At 35.5% G+C, this 19,928-nt stretch overlaps 2 protein-coding genes across 2 annotated transcripts; one reads left to right on the top strand and one right to left on the bottom strand.

Annotated features, from left to right (window-relative positions):
- Window positions 1–3,028: 3,028 nt before the first annotated feature.
- LOC112998192 (uncharacterized) lies at window positions 3,029–3,874 on the bottom strand. Its single transcript, XM_026124248.1, has one exon. It carries the CDS (start codon window positions 3,872–3,874, stop codon window positions 3,029–3,031), a length of 846 nt encoding a protein of 281 aa, XP_025980033.1.
- Window positions 3,875–10,646: 6,772 nt separating this feature from the next.
- Window positions 10,647–19,786, top strand: LOC100801829 (28 kDa ribonucleoprotein, chloroplastic). The gene is made up of 4 exons (NM_001360415.1): window positions 10,647–11,130; window positions 12,693–12,794; window positions 12,888–13,160; window positions 19,365–19,786. Exons 1-4 carry the CDS (start codon window positions 10,711–10,713, stop codon window positions 19,416–19,418), a joined length of 849 nt encoding a protein of 282 aa, NP_001347344.1. The 5' UTR covers window positions 10,647–10,710; the 3' UTR covers window positions 19,419–19,786.
- Window positions 19,787–19,928: the final 142 nt, after the last annotated feature.

Here is a 19,928-nt window from a genome sequence, read left to right on the forward strand (position 1 = left end):
TTCACCGTAGGATCAGATATTTGCTGACCTTCATTGTCAGCATAGACAAATTTAGAAGTCAATGACGACTTAAATTGCCTCCATCTAGTTTCTAGTTGCAACTGTTAACATCACCTTCTTTTTTGCCTCCTCACGTTCAGGGATGTCAAGTTTGTGATGCACAACAAAAGGTGTTATGTAACAGTAAGTAAATGATTCCTTTAAAACTAACTTAAAAACAAAATCATAAGAATATGTGTATTTATAACCACTTACCAAAATATCTTCCCATATTAGGTTCTTTAGATTGTCTGGGACAACACTCCAATTCGCGTGGACAATAGGAATTTTTTCCCTTGTGACAACCCCTAGATAACTGTGAAATTTCTCTTTATGAGGCCCTGAGCCTCTACCTGTAGCAGGATTCACGTTCACAATTGGTCGTGGGTTATCTAAGCTTCTAGTAGTTAGGCTTCTGAGCCGGGTGGATTGTCTAATCCTTTTTGAAGTAACCTTTGCAGGGTTTTCTGAATGTGGCGGGGGCGTTGGGGGTGTTGCCATCACCCAGCGGAAAATAACAAAATTGAGTTACAACAAATTCAGTTATGTAATAGGGTGCATGAAGTTGAAAAAATAACTTAGAAATTTATGCTTGACAAATAAAACACAGTTACATAATACGTATATGGTTATGCTTACACAGTTACGTAGGAATGTTCTCCCATAAACCCTCATCATGATCAGTACGATTTGCATATACATCATCCTCCATTTGTTCATTAGTAGTTGAAGGCATGTATTTGGAGAAAGGCAGCATGTCAGGTGCATCAAGTGTTGAACCATCAATATGGTGACTTGTAGAAATTGTTCTCCCTTGCAAAACCACTACCCATCTAGAGTCGTAGGGATCTTCTACATAAAACACTTGTCGAGCTTGCACTGTCATTATGAATGTGTCATCCTTGTAACCTACCTTTTTAAGGTCTACTAAAGTAAATCCCATTTTGTCTTGACGCACACCTGTATTTCCATTGACCCACTTACATTTAAAGAGAGGTACTCTAAATTCACCATAATCAAGTTCCCAAATGTCTTCAATGACTCCATAGTAAGGCATGCATGCTTCAATGGGGCTATTGTCAGAAGCACTACAAAAGTGATGCGATTGACCATCCACACTAACCCCGCTGTTCTGCATACTACTTTTATCATCCTGGGACTTTGTGTAGAAAGAATAATGATTGATATCATATCCCTTCCAAGTTGGAACATTCAAATTTGGACCGATAGCTAGCAATCTGAACATCTTCGAAACACTATGATCAGCGAAGATTTGTTGTCTAAACCATTGTAGGAAAGTTCTATTATGCTCTTGCAACAACCTCATCATGTTCATTTTCCGGTGAATACGACTAACATGTTATTTGTGAGCATCTATGTAAGGGATGACCTTTGTTGTGTTGTGTAATACATATAGATGAGCTTGAGACAGCTGTTGGCGATCCATGGTTACAACATTGAACCCTCGTGTGCCCCTACCTTCAACGGTGCTGTCATGACGACTTTCAGGAACACCCACAGGTGTAGCGGTGTGTATATATTCTGAACAGAACTCAATAGCTTCCTCAACAATGTATCTTTCAACAATGCTAGCCTCTGGGCGATATTGATTTTTTGTATATCCTTTCAAGACCTTCATGTAACGTTCAACAGGATACATCCAGCGTAAAAACACGGGCCCACACAATCGAATCTCACGCACAAGATGAACAATTAAGTGAACCATGATGTCAAAAAATGATGGAGGAAAATACATTTCTAATTCACACAGGATAATGGCTGCCTGATTCTCCAAATCATCCAATTGTTTTGGGTCAATCACCTTGCTAGAGATAGTATTAAAGAAAAAATACAATCGGGTTATCGCAACCCTAACTTTCTCAGGCAATATACCATGAACAGCCATTGGCAATAATTGTTGCATTAACACGTGACAATCATGAGATTTCAAGCCAACCAACTTCAAATCATTAACTGACACAAGCCTCTTGATATTGGAAGAGTATCCTTGTGGGACTTTTACATTTTTAAGACAACCACAAAAATGTTTTTTCTCCTTAGTTGACATTGTGTAACATGCTGGGGGCAAATAAGTTTGTCGACCTTGTGCTTGCGAATGCAACTGTTGTCGTATACCCATGTCGACCAAATCCTGTCGACTTTGTAGACCATCCTTTGTCTTGCCTTTGATGTTAAGAAGGGTGCCAATTAAACTATCACAAACATTCTTCTCAACATGCATTACGTTGAGGTAGTGTCGAACATGTAGCTTGATCCAATAAGGAAGATTAAAGAACACTGACCTTTTCTTCCAAATATTCTTTTCAGCATGATCCTTCCTTTGTGTCTTACCAAAAACAGTTACCATGTCTTTGACCCGATCATACACTTCATGGCTAGCTACTTGTTTTAGGGCACCTTTAGTCTAATGGGTTCCATTAAATGCTTTCTTCAATCGCCGATACGGGTGATAATGTTTCAAAGACCTACAATGCCTTGTATATACTGTATTCTTGCAATGTTTAAGCTGCATGAAACTCGTCTTTTTCTCACAAATTGGACATGCGTGGTGTCCTTTGACACTATAGCCGCTCAAATTCCCATAAGCTGGAAAGTCATTAATGGTGCAAAATACCATTGCACGCAACCTGAAGGTCTGTCCAACACTCGCATCAAACACATCAACCCCATCTACCCATAACTTGCGCAAGTCTTCAACCAATGGAGTCAAATACACATCAATATCGTTCCCTGGCTGTCTTGGACCCGTTATCATCATACACAACATCACGTATTTGCGCTTCATGCACAACCAAGGAGGAAGGTTGTAAATCATTAGCATAACAGGCCATGAACTGTGACTAGTGCTCAAGTTACCAAATGGATTCATGTCATCAGAAGCAAGAGAAAGTCATAGGTTTCTTGGTTCCACTCCAAATTCAGGATACAAGTGATCAATGGTCTTCCATTGTGGAGAATCAGCAGCATGTCAGAGTAACCCATCATTTATTCTGCCAAAAGCATGCCATTTATGGTTTGACGATTCGTCTGCACTAGCCAACAATCGCTTAAACCTTGGTATAACGAGAAGGTACCAACAAACCTTTATTGGATGATTGTTGTTTGTGCCTACATCATAATTGTTTTCCCCGTCGTTCACCTTGTATCGTGATACCCCACATGTTGGGCAATTCCGCATTTCCGCAAACTCATTTCCATACAATATACAATCATTACGACATGCATGAATTTTCTGGTACTCCATACCCACAGGACATAATATCTTCTTTGCATCGTAGTGACTTTTGGGTAATGTGTTTTCATTAGGTAGCATATTCTTCAATAACACAAGCAACTCTGTCAGACTTTTGTCACTCCACCCAAATATGGCCTTCAAGTTCTCCAAAGCTAGCACCACAGATAACCGAGTATAGGTTGTGCACCCCAAGTACAATGGGAGCTTTGAATCTATTTGTAATTCTTCATAATAGGGTGCATGAGCATGTAAAAAACCCTTTTGCCCAAGATCGCGTATCATATCTTCCATTCGATCTTTGATTTGGACATGTTGTGATTCAGTGTTGGCGGTTGTTGACATATCTGGCAATTCATCGTGCCATATCCAATTTGTATAACTCAGACTGAAGCCGTCACAAATAAGATGTGATCTGATGTCATCTAATGACTGATGCCTTCCATTGACACAGTTAACACATGGACATAAATAATTTCCACCGAACACTGGTGCATGTTGTTGCGCAAACTGCAAGAAATCTTCAACCCCCTTTTCATACTCGTCACTGATGCATGGTGCTTGAATCCAACTTCGATTCATGTTTTTTGTTGTATCAAATGGTCTCTTTTATGTTGTATGCATGATATTCTCACTTTTTTCTTATGAAGGTGAGGTCTTATCCCATTCAGGAACAACCTTTTTTACTTCATTCATATGTACAAGTTAAGTATGTTATGCGAAATTTGACGAAATTTTGGCAGCACTTTGCATTGGTCTCCAAGTATACAAAATGAAAGTCGTCAAATAAATTGACCACAATCAAGTATGCACCCGAAGAACAAAGAAATACGCAATAAACCAAAATTTTATCAAATTTAACACAACATACTTAACCTATAAGTATGAATGAAGTAAAAAAGGACAGTTTCCAAACTGTCCAAACGGATAATTCAAGATTCCATACCACAACTAATCCAAACTATCCATATTAATCATGGTATGGAATCTCAAACGGGAAACTAGGGTTCACTAAAAATGCACATATTTTAAATGGACAATAATAGCAATATATGAACAACAAAGTAACAATCCAAATATATGAAGGACTAAGTTACATACCTAGATAGATAAAATTAATGATAGAGATGACTGCGGTAATGGCAGCTAAAATCAGATGGAGGTAATTATCTTCGTTCAACGAACAAATTAAATTGTCAAAAGTATCTTCAATCTTCACCTACACAAACATTAGCAGAGGCTGAAAATATCAATAAAATTGCAGGCAGAGGCAGCAAAAGCATTTCACTGTTGTGAAGCACAACAAATATATGGTACATAAATGTGACAACATTTATATCTTTATCTTCATCTGTGTGAGAAAAATTGCTAACAATTTTTATTTTAAAAGAAACTATATCCAGTAGCTCAAGATCCTAGATCTGTCATTGGATACTAGCAGAAGGTAAAATTAAAGACAAAGGTACCTTAAATCCTATTTGTCCTATTTATATACCGTGATGAACTCAAGAGGAGTAACCATTATAATAAACTCAAAACAATGAAGCACTCAACTAAAAGTGAACCAAAATCTTTAATATTATGGGTTCAATATTGTAGGCAAAAGGACTAATCAAAGTTATGGGATTTAGCTCCAAATGTATGCTAATAATGTCACCTTCTCATTATTTTTATTCCATGTATGTTAATTTTTTTTCTTTTACTGCTTCTTTTTTATTTTTGATAAATAATTTATATCCTAATTGGGAGTGTTACCATATCAAATTGTTTTTTTTGTAACATTTACTTTCTTCCACACCATGTACTTACATGAAGTAACTAAAAGACATTATTCTACTTGGACTACTGCGTTTAGTAGTCTTTGGAGTCATATTCGAATTACTATATGAGATGCAAAAGAAGGTGGAAGAAAAATTTAATGATCTGGGGACGTGTGAAAGAGAGGAGTATGAATCTAGGGAAGCTTATGAACAACAAAAGAAGTTTGAGTCCTTGATGGTTAGTTAGAGATGACTCAGGTGAACTAATAATAACTAATGGGAAGTAAAGTGCTACATATTTTTTTAAAAAATTGACTTATTTAAAGTGAATAAAAACAAAATAAGTAATTCTGGTTGTTGAGAAGAAAATCAACTAATAATATTTCAATAAATTCACAATTTATTATGTTTGTGTATGTAATATTGATTATTGAATTTTTCAAACTGAGTAGGGATACTTTGAGTATATTGAAATTTGAATCTTCTTTTCAATGCTTTGAAGTTTTGAATATGGAAAAGTTAACTAAAAGGAATTTTCAGGAACCCTTATTTTTGTCAATGAAGATTCAAGCCTTTATAAAGATGTTGCATACCAAGTCCATAAAAAGTGCCAGAGTCTAACCTTGTTTAAATTTTCGGGTTTGTTTTATGAACTTTTGAACATTCCCTTGCTTTATTCGGTTACTGTTAAAAAGGAGCTTAAAAGCTGATAAAAAGTAAGAACTTAAAAAAGTGTATATTTGATCTTTGAAAGATCAATTAATCCGCATTCAAATATGGTTTTTGGTACAAATTTTATTAAAATTTCATAATTATTTGGAAAAAAACAAGAGTGAACTTATTGATTCTTTGAAATAAATAAATCACTATGCCATTGGTATGTTATGTTGAAAAATGAAATTAAAAACTGGGGTCCTAAGCCATTTCATTTTTCAATTACTAGTTTGAACACCTTAATTTCAGAAATATGGTTTCAATGTGTTGGAATCAAATGAATGTGTAGGGTTGGAAACTTTACGCTGTCAAAGATAAAATGAAGGCATTAAAGATCAAGATTAAATGTTGGAGTAGGGAGACTTTTGGTGGCTTGGATGCGAAAATTGAAGAGTTGGTTAGTGAAATGGATGTGCTTGATACAAACATGATTGAGGGGCAGATCCAATGCTCTGATAAAAGAAGATTACTCTATGAAGAATCTGGAGATGAATTAGACAGGAAGAAAGCATGTTATTTCAGAAATCCAGGGTCAGATGGATTAAACTGGGAGACTCTAATATCAGGTATTTTCATTCTTATATGAGATTTAGACAGTGAAGGAACCAATTGACAACAATACAATCGAAAAAATGGGTGGATAGACAACCTAATATTTTCATTTTTATTTTTACATTTTTTCTTGTTTTTTGGAATCATGTTTCTCATTGGCGAGTTGACTTGGATGAAAAAGGGGTATTATTTTGGTAATGGCAGGAGCATGACTCTGAAAAATATGCATTGTGTGGAATTATGGCTTGCCATCCTTAGGACTTAGGTTGTTATTTGAAGTAGAATAAAGGAGCATAAGTAATTTCACTGAAAATGATGCTTTGCTCAAACAAGAGAGGCCAACCCTCAATATGACTGACATTGTACATGAATTGGAAACTATTGTGGTCAATGAGGAACATACAGTTTGTGACACTCTGTTCCTTAAGTGTTACAACATGTTGGGTTTATAGATCATGTAGTACCCTTCATAAGTTTAAGCATACCGAATGACTCGAAGAAAAACACATACGGCCAAGACCCAAGAATGATAACTATTATTAACATTATTACTAGAATACCCATCAGGCCTTTCTTGCCACTAAAAGACCCTTGTTAAAAAGGAAAGTAAAACAGTTAAGAAAATCAGTCAACAAAATCCAGATTTATTTGTAATTAGAATAAAGCAATTATAGGATTGTCTCAATGCACATGCAGTGCAACAAATGCTAAAGACTCATGCATAGGAACAATGATGAGGATAGAGACTATTGAAAAGAGACAGAATTTGTCTATGGTTCTGGTCAATTACAACCAATTAGTGTGAGCCCTGGTTTGGCCTATGATGATGCAGACTATGGTTATATCTATTTCTTATGCCATGATGGTTACAAATGAAATTGGTTCCACATTTACCAGCTTTAGTTTGTTCTATCATAATACACAGAGGTCACGATGCTATAACTACCCCGCAAGGCAATTTGGCTTGGAAAGCAACAAAGGCATTAGAATACGATTTTTCACACAAAGAGTGACCAATGTAGATCCTGCTCCAACAATCTATAGTGCTAGCCTAAGATCACGAAAAGGAGTGGATATCGCAGTCAAGCCTACTAGACTATATAATTTTTTAACTAGGAAATCAACTGGTATGAGAAACATAGAAGCTGTTTATTTCTTTTTAAAAACTTTTGAACTAGGAAACCAAAATCATAGAATCATATCATCAACCACACAGGGAATCAATTGGTATGACATTTTTTCAGCTTAACAAAATGTTTTCATCATATAACCAAGTTCACTAAAAAAACAACCACGACACAATGCAAACAACCAAAACTAATACTAAAAAACGTGTACTTCCATCAACCTAGCTACAAGGGTAAAGCGAGAAATAATAAACACCTCACCTACCTTGGACAGCAGAGCAGCCTAGGGCATAGCGGGGCGTGCACGACACAATGCAAAACAGGCAACCACGACACAGGCAACCACGATGGGGCAGGCTACGACATGGTGGTCCGACGAGGCAGGCAACGACACAACGAATGTCAACTTTGAGGTCTTTCAAGGTTCTGAGCTTCGCGCGCAGCGTCATGGAGAATGCGGGAAAACAACCAACATTTTACGACAAAAACAAATTGAAACACATTTTTTATTTTTTTAAAATCAACAAAGATGGTTATCTATTGACACCCGTCATAGAGTTACGTCTTCAAATTACCAAAATGCCATCACGACATGGCTACAAAGACGGGTATCGAAGACCGTCGTTGTCACGTTGCCGTTAATTACAAAAATGCCACTAACGTACATTCTACATCGGTTCCTTGGAACCGCCTTAGAATGTGCATCGTAAAAAGAACTTTTTTTAGTAGTGAAGGGTCTTAGTGTATGTAGGCTTGTAAGGTAAGGTTCCCTTGACCTTTGAGTTAATTGTTGTCTATATTGATTGAAGCCCTTTGTTGCCTATTCCTTTTAGCAGTTACCTTACCTTACAAGCCTGATCCTATTACAATCTGAATTGTCTCACTTATTTGGAAAATTTGAGTGTTGATTAGAGTTGAGTTGATTGATTAACATAATTGTGAAAATGTCCATTGAACTATGATATTATGTAACACTTAGAGATGGTGAGAAGCGTGAACTAAAGCTCATTGAGATTATTTTGCAAGAATAGTTAAGCCTAATGGATCCCTTGAATTATTCTTTGTGACTTCATGTGTGTGGATTGTTTCTGTGTGCAATGGAAGGGGAGTTCTGTTACATGAGATCTGACTTAAGAAAATTCAATTTTGAGATGAGAATCGGAATAATTGCTTGATGGAAAACAATGCTTAAGTGTGGGGAGGTTGATAAACCCAATTTTGATAATGTTTTCTATGTGAGTTTTTATGTCATATTCATTCATTTTGGCATATTTTGCTTGACAAAACTCATAGAATAATGTTAGTTTGTATTAGACAGGTGTCCGAGTGAATTTAAGTGAAAAAAGATTAATTGTGAATCTTTGAAGAGAGTTCTTGACATTGTGTACATATTCAAGACCATGGATAAATATCCTTGACCATGGATGTCAATCACGATCATGAGAAATAACCATGACCACTGGGAGAAAAGTGACTTTCTAAAGATCAATGTCAACTTTCTGATCATAGCCATGGATCCATATCCATGACCATGGATCCACTACCATTGTTAATCAACATTGCCAATCACTTAAGTTGGGCCTTTAAATAACGGGTTTTAAAGGTAAACCCTTATCTTTTTTCCTCTAAGCATGTTTTTTGGAGTTTTCCAAGGGAGAATAGCATTGCGGGGGGAGCATTTGTGGTTGTGGAGGAGTGTGGAGATCACAACGAGTATCTCTTCATGTAAAATTTCTTCCTCTTTTGTTGTTTTCATGTTTTCTCTTAGGATTTCTAGCTTTATCATGACCATAAGTGTATAGTCCCTTTTGGTCTAGGATTATAATGTAGTCATACTCCTGTACCTTCTCTGATTTCAATAAAGATCTCAATGTTATTCAATTAAATCTCTTTTCTTATTATTTATTTTATATTTTGATCTAATCAGTCTACAACTTAATTAATTACATAACAATGATCATCTGTGTGTGATTAATTGACCTAGAAAAAGATTATTTTGTATTAACTTGCATGACAAAATTGGTTGGACAATTTCTAACAGAGTAACTTGGTTGTTGATCATCCCTGTTAATTGAGAACTTCATCCCTTGACCTAAATCAATATATCTATGATCAATTGAATATGGATTTAGGCCAATGAGGATTATTAGACCAAAATCAAAGGCTAATAATTGAATTAGGGGAAAGTGGTAATTGATGTAATTAGGAGTTTATTGAAATTAAATTGGGGAAAAGTGGTATGTGCGGATTCATAATCCTAGGCTTTTCATTATCATTGTTTTCTCACTAAATTCTTCGGTTTGCTTTCTTCGTTTGCTAATGGGTAAATTGATACAAAAAAAAACAATCTTTTTTCATTCGATAAAACTCAAATTGTCTCGTTATTTACTAAATTGATTAGTTGAAAACATTACTTATCCTCTTAGTTCGATATCTAGAAGTGTAAGGTACACTTGTCCTTGTGCGAGAATTATTTTCAAACACCATATATGTACACATAATATTCAGAATAATAAAAAAAATACTTAAATGAAATTAAATATAAAATTTATATGGTTATTATTTTTTTAAAACTTATACATTTTACATGGATATTATATCATAATTATTACTTGAAAATAAAAAACAAATCATAATAACTTTTAATATGTCTAATATGTTTTAAGATAACCGCTGTCCAATTAAAATATAATTAATTATCTTTGTCACTTCTAATATAATTATTTTTTAATATGCTACTAAATAATTTAAAAAATTATTTATTTATGAATACATAATTTTTAAATAAATATTAATATAAATATAAAAATATATAATTTAAATCTATGCACGGTTTAAAATCCAGTTCTTTATAATTTGTTTTGGTAAGGTTTGTTCTTTACAATTTATGAATATTGTTAAAGGATTAATTACCAGAATAAAAAAAAGGACAAATGAATATGAGAGACTAGTACTCTTGAATGAAAATTATAAACAAGTCAAAATTGAAGTCAGAAAATGAGAGGCTAATACTTTAGCCAAGGTTACACACATTGCATCATATAAATAAATCTGTACCTACGGTATTCGACATGAACTCATCTTATCTTCACATATCGTTTCCTACTTCACTAGACAGTGGACACAATCATGCCACGCAAGCACAAGCACCATAACACCCACAATCCTCATTTTCTCTCTCATCATCATCATGGTCATCATGTCTAAAGTGATCAAAATCACTTGTAATGTAACACTTTGAGTTGCATTACATCACAACAACAACATGGCTGCCACTGCTGCTGCAGGCATAGCTTCCTTGTTTTCTTCTTCTATTAACAGTGTCAAATGTCTTCGTTCCTCCAAGAACTGCTCCATAATAGACCCTCTCATAACAACAGTGCCCTCAAACCGTGGCATGTTTGGGTCACACTTGGTGGAACCTTTGTCCATTAATTCGCACAAGTTGTGGGGACCTAGAATTTCTGCTGCTGTTGCACAAGAAGAGGCTGTTGTTGTTGTGGATGATGATGGTGCTGGTTTAGTTGAAGAAGAGAAAGTGGAGGAGAATGAAGGAGAAGCGGTGGCAGAACAAGACTCTGATTCCTCTGCCACCAAGCTTTATTTTGGGAATTTGCCTTATAGTGTTGATAGTGCCAAGCTTGCAGGGTTAATTCAGGATTATGGTAGCGCAGAACTAATTGAGGTATGTATGTAATTCTCATAGACTTTAATTTTTATGCGGTGTAAAAAATTTTACATTGTCAATCAATCAGAAATCATCATCAGTGTGATTTTTAACATAGTTATTGTAAAAGTAAACAAATTTGTCATATTGTGATTGAATAACAGTGTAAAGAGTGCATAAACTGTTTACTCATTCTTATAATTTTACAACTTTATCTGCATGAGCTAATTATGTAGCTTGAAATTGGGGGCATGAGAACTATAAGATAGTATACTAGGAGTGGATTTATAAATTTCTTTGATTTAAACTATAATTTTAGAGTCATTTTGCTATCAAGTTGTTGTACTGCACTGATTAACTTATGAACTTATGGCTGCATTCCATTGTTTCTGCAATGTGTGATTTAATAGTACTACATGGCTTTTCCGATATGGGTGTGTGACTAGCTAGTGATTAGACAGATAAGTGTATGCTCTCCTGGTTTTTGGCCTCAATAATGCTAACACGTATTCTAAACTAGTAGATATGAAAGGAATTTGATTAAGGAGAGATGAGTCGTAAGGTTTTCATGGAATGTGTGAGCGGCAATGAAATTTTTCTGAAAAACTCTGGAGTCTGAAATAATGCTTGTTGTGATTTTGCTTCAATTGATTATTTTATTTGTTTTGGATTTGTTATTAGTAATTATAAATGACTTTGATGTTGTCTAATTTGATAATTTATTTTAAAATGAAAGCGATAAAATAGTAGATTAGCATAACTTGTTAATATTTTGCTTATTTTATTAAGTATTATATAACTCTCTTAGTTTAAAAGTGAAATATTTGTCCTCCCCTCCCTTTCTCTCCAAAACCTAACTTCCAAACATACATAAGGGATCATATGTCTTAACTTGAAGCTTATTTTAATGGTAAACTAAACGGTTTTCCTTTTCATGGTCAGCAGCTTCAGCATTATCATTATTTTATTGATAACTAACATTTTAGAGTGATTCAACATCTGAGAGGGGCTTCAACTTCCTGAGATAAGCCTTCACGATTTTCTGTCTTGATTTTCCTTCCTCTAGTGGATATTTCCAGTTTCTGCATAATTAACTGTTTCATCAGTCTCTTTATCCTCATCAATATGGTCATTGCTTCTTTCTTGGGAGCTTCTATTAATCACATTTACACTCCTTTATAATGTGTTGCATGTGTATAATAATGATAATGATAAGTGAAACATGTAATAATACAACTAAATTTGCAGCTTAGGGATGTATTTTTGTATTGAAGTTTTTTTCATGTTCATGGATAAGATATTTCATATTTGCAAGAGCAAGAGAAATTAAACTATTAGCCACATTACCTATTTAGTGAGTGATGTGAAAAAGAAAACAAAAAAACCTAATAATTATTGTTTCTTGCATATTTGGTAGCATATTCTCACTTCATAAAACAATTCTTTGTCAGCATACATCCTTTAAACTTGCAACTAAATGGAATCCAATTTTCATTTTATGATTTGATTATCTTGTGGACATGATACATTCCCTAATTTTCAGTAAATTTAACGATTTATTTATTTATATCTATATTTAGGTTCTTTACGACAGGGATTCTGGAAAAAGTAGAGGCTTTGCATTTGTGACAATGAGTTGTATTGAAGATTGTAATGCGGTTATAGAGAATCTTGATGGAAAAGTAAGGATCAATGGCTCTTTCCTTTGTCTAGCATTTGCTTACAAGCTATGTTCAAACTTTTTGCATGCTGAAATTTGTAAATGAACTTGTCAGGAGTTCCTGGGCAGAACCTTGAGGGTGAACTTCTCTAGCAAACCAAAACCAAAAGAACCCTTGTACCCTGAAACTGAACACAAGCTTTTTGTTGGGAACCTGTCATGGTCAGTAACTAATGAGATATTGACACAAGCCTTTCAAGAATATGGAACAGTGGTTGGAGCAAGGGTCTTGTATGATGGAGAAACTGGAAGATCACGTGGCTATGGTTTCGTTTGCTATTCAACACAAGCAGAGATGGAAGCTGCTGTTGCAGCCTTGAATGATGTGGTATATATTTTACTCCCCATCTCTTCACTCTTATACTGGTTGTGCAGTTTGTAAACAGAGAACGATAGACAAACCTTAGATATAGTTCTTTAGGTATTTTTGGTGCTATTTTCCAATTAGAATTGGAATTTTGCCTCGTAATCCACATAATAAAAGTAAAGATTAGTATAGGTCATGGAGATGAAACTCTGTTGTAACAATAGTTTATAGCAAACCGAAAAAAAATTACTGGCTGAGTCACGGACAATGTCGCTTTCTTTAAGACGTTTCGTGGCACTGCCAAAAATTGTGCAAGCAGACTATCAACCACGACGTCCCCAGGATAAAACAGCCCAGATCACTGTATAAGATTCCCACTGCACTGAGGGAACCTTTTCTAGAATTACACCCTCTTGTATGACTTGAAAAGTCACTCTAAAAGGCAACCGGAAAATGTGACTTAAAAAGTCACTCTTAAAGGCAACCGAAAAATATGACTTAGAAAGTCACTCTTAAAGGCAACAGAAAAATATGACTTAGAAAGTCACTCTTAAAGGCAACCAAAAATATGACTTAGAAAGTCACTCTTAAAGGCAACCAAAATTTTAGAGCGACAGAAAGAAAGAGGGAGAAGTTTGCCGGAAATGCATCGACTGAAATATGGGAGGGAGAAAGAAAAGTTGAGGAAATACTTCTCAACTGGGGCAAGGAAAAAAGAAGAAAAGAGCTTTCTATATATAGGGAGTGAAACACTATTCAAGTGTTTATCCTGAGCGATGTGGGACTTGAAGCTTTTTTTTTCTTTTTTTCCTTTCTTTTTTTTTCAAACTTTCATTTGTACTAACAATCCCCCACTTGAAATTTGAAAAGAAGATTTTCGAGGATATCATAAAATTATGCATAAACAAAGGTGTCATACAACTTGAACCTTTGCATAGTGAGTAAGATTCAGATTTTACTAGAGTGACTCGAAGTCTTGAACTCTATCTCCGTCATTAAACCACACACAACCTTTTCATAGGTGTGTTCTATAAAGCCCGTGCGTTAAAGGCCATGCACGTCTATCCCGATATAGTGAACGCTCTAGAAATTTTTGCCCAAAATTTCATATGAAGCGGCCCCCACTTCAACATTCACATAGGTGAGTCTATCAAGAGTACTCCTGTAGCCTAGGTGCTCCACTCAATGTAGAGCATAGATCTCATTAAGAATTATGAATTTTTTCCATAACTCATCCTCTTGTTACTTCAGGAATCATGCTGCTTTCACTTATAACAACATGTTCATCTCATATCACTTCATAACTTGTTATTACCCATTGAACCTAATTCTTGGGATCTCCAGTCATATAGGTCGGGTTACCATCATGAATGATCATCGCAGTAAGGGCAATAGTCCCATTCTTTTAGAAGTGTTATGGACTTTCTCTCTAGCTAATCCTTTCGTCAAAGAATCTGCTAAATTATCATCAGTGCGTACGTGATCCACTCTAACAGCTCCTGTTGAGAGTAATTCTCTAACAGTGTTGTGCTTACGACGTATCTGTCGTTTCTTACCATTGTAATAACGGTTCTCAATTTTTGCAATAGCCACGGTACTATCACAATGGATCAACACAGCTGGTATCGGTCTTTCCCATAAAGGAATCTCTGCAAGTAAGCTTCTTAGCCAACTTGCTTCCTCACTAGCAGTTGCTAGTGCTATCATCTCAGATTCCATTGTGGATTGAGCTAAGATAGTCTGTTTCTTTGACTTCCAAGAAACAGCCCCACCAACTATGCTAAATATATAGCCGCTGGTTGCTTTGGAATCATCTGAAAGAGTGTTCCAATCTGCATCGCTGTATCCTTCAAGTACAGCGGGAAACCTTTTATAATGTAATCCAAGATTTATGGTTCTTTTAAGGTACCTAATTACCCTTTCAATAGCGTGTCAGTGCTCCATACTAGGTCTACTAGTAAACCTGCATAATAATCCCACAACATAGGCTATGTCGGGTCTAGTACAATCAGTGGCATACCTAAGGCTGCCAATGATACTTGCGTACTCAGTTTGTCGTATACCTTCACCAGTGTTCTTAAACAGTTTTACACTTGGATCATATGGTGTACTAGCAGGTTTACAGTCAAAGTAGTCATATTTCTTTAAGATCTTCTCAATGTAGTGAGATTGATCCAGAGAAATTCCCTCTTTTGACCTAGTAATCTTAATACCAAGGATTACACTTGCTTCTCCGAGGTCTTTCATATCAAAGTTGTTACACAACAATGATTTCACATTGTTCACTACATGAATATTTGAACCAAATATGAGAAGGTCATCGACATATACACATATGATAGTGCAAATATTATTTACAGATTTGTAGTAAATGCATTTGTCACTTTCATTCACCTTAAACCCATTCGAGACTATTAAGTTATCAAACTTTTCATGCCACTGCTTAGGTGCTTGTTTTAGGCCATACAAAGATTTATCTAACTTGCAGACTTTATCTTCTTGTCCATGAATCACAAACCCTTCAGGTTGTTCCATATAGATTTCCTCTTCCAATTCACCATTTAAAAAAGCAGTTTTAACATCCATTTGGTGTACCACTAGACTGTGAATAGAAGCAAGAGATATTAGCACCCGAATAGATGTTATTCAAGTGACTGGTGAAAAGGTGTTGAAGAAATCCAAATTCTCTCTTTGCCTAAAACCCTTGGCTACAAGGCGAGCCTTGTATTTATCCACAGTACCATTAGGTTTTAGTTTCTTTTTCAAGATCCATTTACAACCAATTGGTTTGCAACCAGGAGGCAAGTCTACTAAATGCCATGTCTTGTTAGATTCTAAAGAATCCATCTCATCATTAATGGCTTCTTGCCACAAGTCAGCATCCAAAGAAGACAAAGCTTCTTGGAGGTTTGATGGATCCTCTTCTAATGTATAAGCCATATAATCGGGCCCATAATCTTTAGCAATTCTTGCTCTCTTACCTCTTCGAGGCTCTATATCTGGTTTTGGTTGTGCAAGATTTTCACTACTAATAGCAGGAAGATAATTGGATGAAGTACCTCCACTATCCCTTAATTTAAAAGGAAATTTATTTTCATAAAAATCAGCATCATTTGACTCTATGATCACTTTTGCGTTTAGGTCATAAAACCTATACGCTTTGCTATTAATAGCATAACCAATGAACACACATTCATAGGCTCTACTTGCAAGTTTAACCCTCTTAGGATCTGGGATCCTTACATAGGCCAGACATCCCCAAGTTCTCAAATAAGACAAATTTGGTTGTCTTTTCTTTAATATCTCATAGGGAGATGTCTTGCTTTTTGATTTGGGGATTCTATTTAGCACATAACAAACAGTTAACAAAATTTCGTCCCACCAAAAAGATGTTGCACTAGAACTCAACATAGTAGCTACAACTAATTTTGTAAAAGTTCTGTTCTTTCTTTCAGCTTTACCGTTCATTTTAGGTGAATATGGAGCAGTCGTTTCATGTATGATTCCATGCAAATTATAAAACTCATTAAACAAACTGGAATCATACTCTGTGCCTCTATCACTTCGAAGTTTCTTAATTTTCTTATTGAATTGATTTTCAATTTCTGTTACAAATAACTTAAACATGTCAAGCGCTTCACTTTTATTTTTCATAAGATATACATATGTATAATCAGAGCAGTCATCAATAAAAGTGATAAAATATCGTTTTCCATTTATGGTCAACGTTCCATCAAATTCACATATATCAGAATGTATTAAATCCAATGGCTCAGATTCTTTAACTACTGATTTATGTGATTTCTTAGTTATTTTAGATTGACTGCAAAAAACACATTTTTCAAAGTGATTTGAAGATAGCTTTGGAATAAAACCTAAGTTACTCATATTAGATATGCAACGACTATTTATATGACAAAGTCTAGAATGCCAGATATTAAAATCACACAGCATGTAAGCAGAAGGAGAAACTTTATTAATATCAAGATTCAATTTGAACATGCCATCAGTGACGTACCCTTTCCCTACAAATACCCCATTCTTGGTCAAAGTAAATAAATCTGCACCTATGGTCTGAGTAAACCCAACCTTGTTTAAAAGAAAACCAGAAACCAGATTCTTTCTCATCTCTGGAGTATGCATCACATCTTTGAGAATCAAAGTCTTTCCAGAGGTAAACTTCAGTTCAACATCTCCAGTTCCAACAACAGTAGTGGTGTGGGAATCACCCAGCAACACTTTCTTATTTTCAACATTCGTGTATGCTTTAAACATAGCACGATCATAGCAGACATGGCGGGAGGCGCCAGTGTCTACCCACCATCCATCTGATCCTCCAATCATATTGATTTCTGTTATCACAGCTATGTATGACTCTTGAGTCATGTTAGCCTGGGGAGTTCCTGTCATTGAAGGATTTCTGCATTTACGTGCCATATGTCCCGGTTTGCCACAATTGTAGCAGAGGAATGGCTCACCGGGATTATTCTTGGCAGGTGGATGTTGTCTAGCATGTTGGACCCTTGGGGGGTTCTTGTTGCGGTTGGAGGTATTGCTCACATTGCGGTTCTGATTCTTAAAGTTTTTGCCAATAGGCTTCAGAACTGCACCTGTGTTCTTCCTTTTAGTGTTGTTGTGAGACACAACCAACACTTCATCTTTTTGATCTTGTCTGCGTGCCTCTTCCTCAATACGCAGACGTGTGATCAGAGACTCCAAAGAGAATTCTTTGGTCTTGTGTCTGAGAAGGTTTTTGAAATCCTTCCAGCCAGGAGGCAATTTGTCTATGATGACAGCAACCTGAAATTGCTCATCCAATGTCATACCCTCTGATATGATATCATGAGCAATTTTCTGTATCTCATGGGATTGAGACTCTATTGATTTATCATCAGTCATTTGATACTTGAGGTAGCGGCTAACAACATACTTTTTAGTCCCAGCTTCCTCAGTATCAAACTTCTTTTCCAAAGCCAGCCAAACTAATTTGGCAGACTTATATGGGCTATAATAATCATAGAGATCATCAGCTAACCCATTCAGAATGAAATTCTTGCATAGGTAATCATTTTCATTCCAGAGAGCTAATTCCATAGTCATTTTATCCTTCACTTCCTTCTCAGCATCCTCAAGTACCACCGGAATATCAGTGTTCAAAACATAGGCAACTTTTCTCATAGTTAAATAAAACATCATCTTTTGTTGTCAACGTTTGAAATGATATCCTTCAAGCCTAAAAGGTTTGTTGAGGTCATTGTTGTTCGAGCCAGTAATATCTACGGTAGCCATAGCAGAATCGAAAGCGTCTTAAAATTGTTGTAACAATAGTTTATGGCAAACCGAAAAAAAATTATTGGCTGAGTCACGGACAATGTCGCTTTCTTTAAGACGTTTCGTGGCACGGCCAAAAATTGTGCAAGCAGACTATCAACCACGACGTCCCCAGGATAAAACAGCCCAAATCACTGTATAAGATTCCCACTGCACTGAGGGAACCTTTTCTAGAATTACACCCTCTTGTATGACTTGAAAAGTCACTCTAAAAGGCAACCGGAAAATGTGACTTAAAAAGTCACTCTTAAAGGCAACCGAAAAATATGACTTAGAAAGTCACTCTTAAAGGCAACAGAAAAATATGACTTAGAAAGTTACTCTTAAAGGCAACCGAAAAATATGACTTAGAAAGTCACTCTTAAAGGCAACAGAAAAATATGACTTAGAAAGTCACTCTTAAAGACAACAAAAAATATGACTTAGAAAGTCATTCTTAAAGGCAACCAAAATTTTAGAACGACAGAAAGAAAGAGGGAGAAGTTTGCCGGAAATGCATCGGCTGAAATATGGGAGGGAGAAAGAAAAGTTGAGGAAATGCTTCTCAACTGGAACAAGGAAAAAAGAAGAAAAGAGCTCTCTATATATAGGGAGTGAAACACTATTCAAGTGTTTATCCTGTGCGATGTGGGACTTGAAGTTTTTTTTTCTTTTTTTCCTTTCTTTTTTTTTTCAAACTTTCATTTGTACTAACAATCTATAATTTTGGTTGGAAAATAACACCAAAAACACAAGTAACTACTACATCTAAGTTTTGTCTTTTCTTTTCAATCTTATGTTCCATTTTCATAGGTTAAATGCCTTATTCTTTTAAGTAACTTATGCACCTAGTGCATAAGATAAAAAGATCAATGTTATTTTGCTTATTGTTTCTATGTAAATTGTGCACTTCAGGAACTAGAAGGACGGGCTATGCGTGTAAGCTTGGCTCAAGGAAAACGTGCATAAGGTTAATAGAAATTTGGGAAGGCTTAGATGTTCAACAATGGTGCCATAGAAATGAGAAGAGGATGCACTTGATGTAATTTTCTGAGGAATTCCTTTTCATTTCTTGTGGTTTATAAATTATTTACTCCCACTTTCGAAGGATCTGCTGACCCGAATGTTATATTTTGTGCATTTTTGCTGATACTAACATTGGCCTATTTATTGCCTCCTTCTTGGCTCACCGAGCCATACATTGAATCACATACTCTATTCTGTGTAACATTTGCTATGAAATAATCAGCAAAGGTGTAAAGTTTGTACCATATTGAATACAAACTTCAAAATACATATTCTTTTTGCTGCAATTCTATAAATGGGTAAGTTGAACATACTGCAGAATCTATAGTGCTGGTATGCTGAAATAATTGTTTATTTGATTCCTTATATACCACATTTTAAACAAAATTATTGTACAATTGTGCATGCACAGCTTTTAACATCATTTGGTTACATTTAAATCTCCAGCTACGG

This window comes from Glycine max, chromosome 10, assembly GCF_000004515.6.
Source record: "Glycine max cultivar Williams 82 chromosome 10, Glycine_max_v4.0, whole genome shotgun sequence".
NCBI lineage: Eukaryota > Viridiplantae > Streptophyta > Magnoliopsida > Fabales > Fabaceae > Glycine > Glycine max.

Coding starts and splice junctions, on each gene's coding strand:
- LOC100801829 (NM_001360415.1), top strand. CDS start 10,711: ATGGCTGCCACTGCTGCTGCAGGCATAGCTTCCTTGTTTTCTTCTTCT. Junction 12,795..12,887: donor TAGAGAATCTTGATGGAAAA/GTAAGGATCAAT, acceptor TGAACTTGTCAG/GAGTTCCTGGGCAGAACCTT. Junction 13,161..19,364: donor TTGCAGCCTTGAATGATGTG/GTATATATTTTA, acceptor TGTGCACTTCAG/GAACTAGAAGGACGGGCTAT.
- LOC112998192 (XM_026124248.1), bottom strand. CDS start 3,874: ATGAATCGAAGTTGGATTCAAGCACCATGCATCAGTGACGAGTATGAA.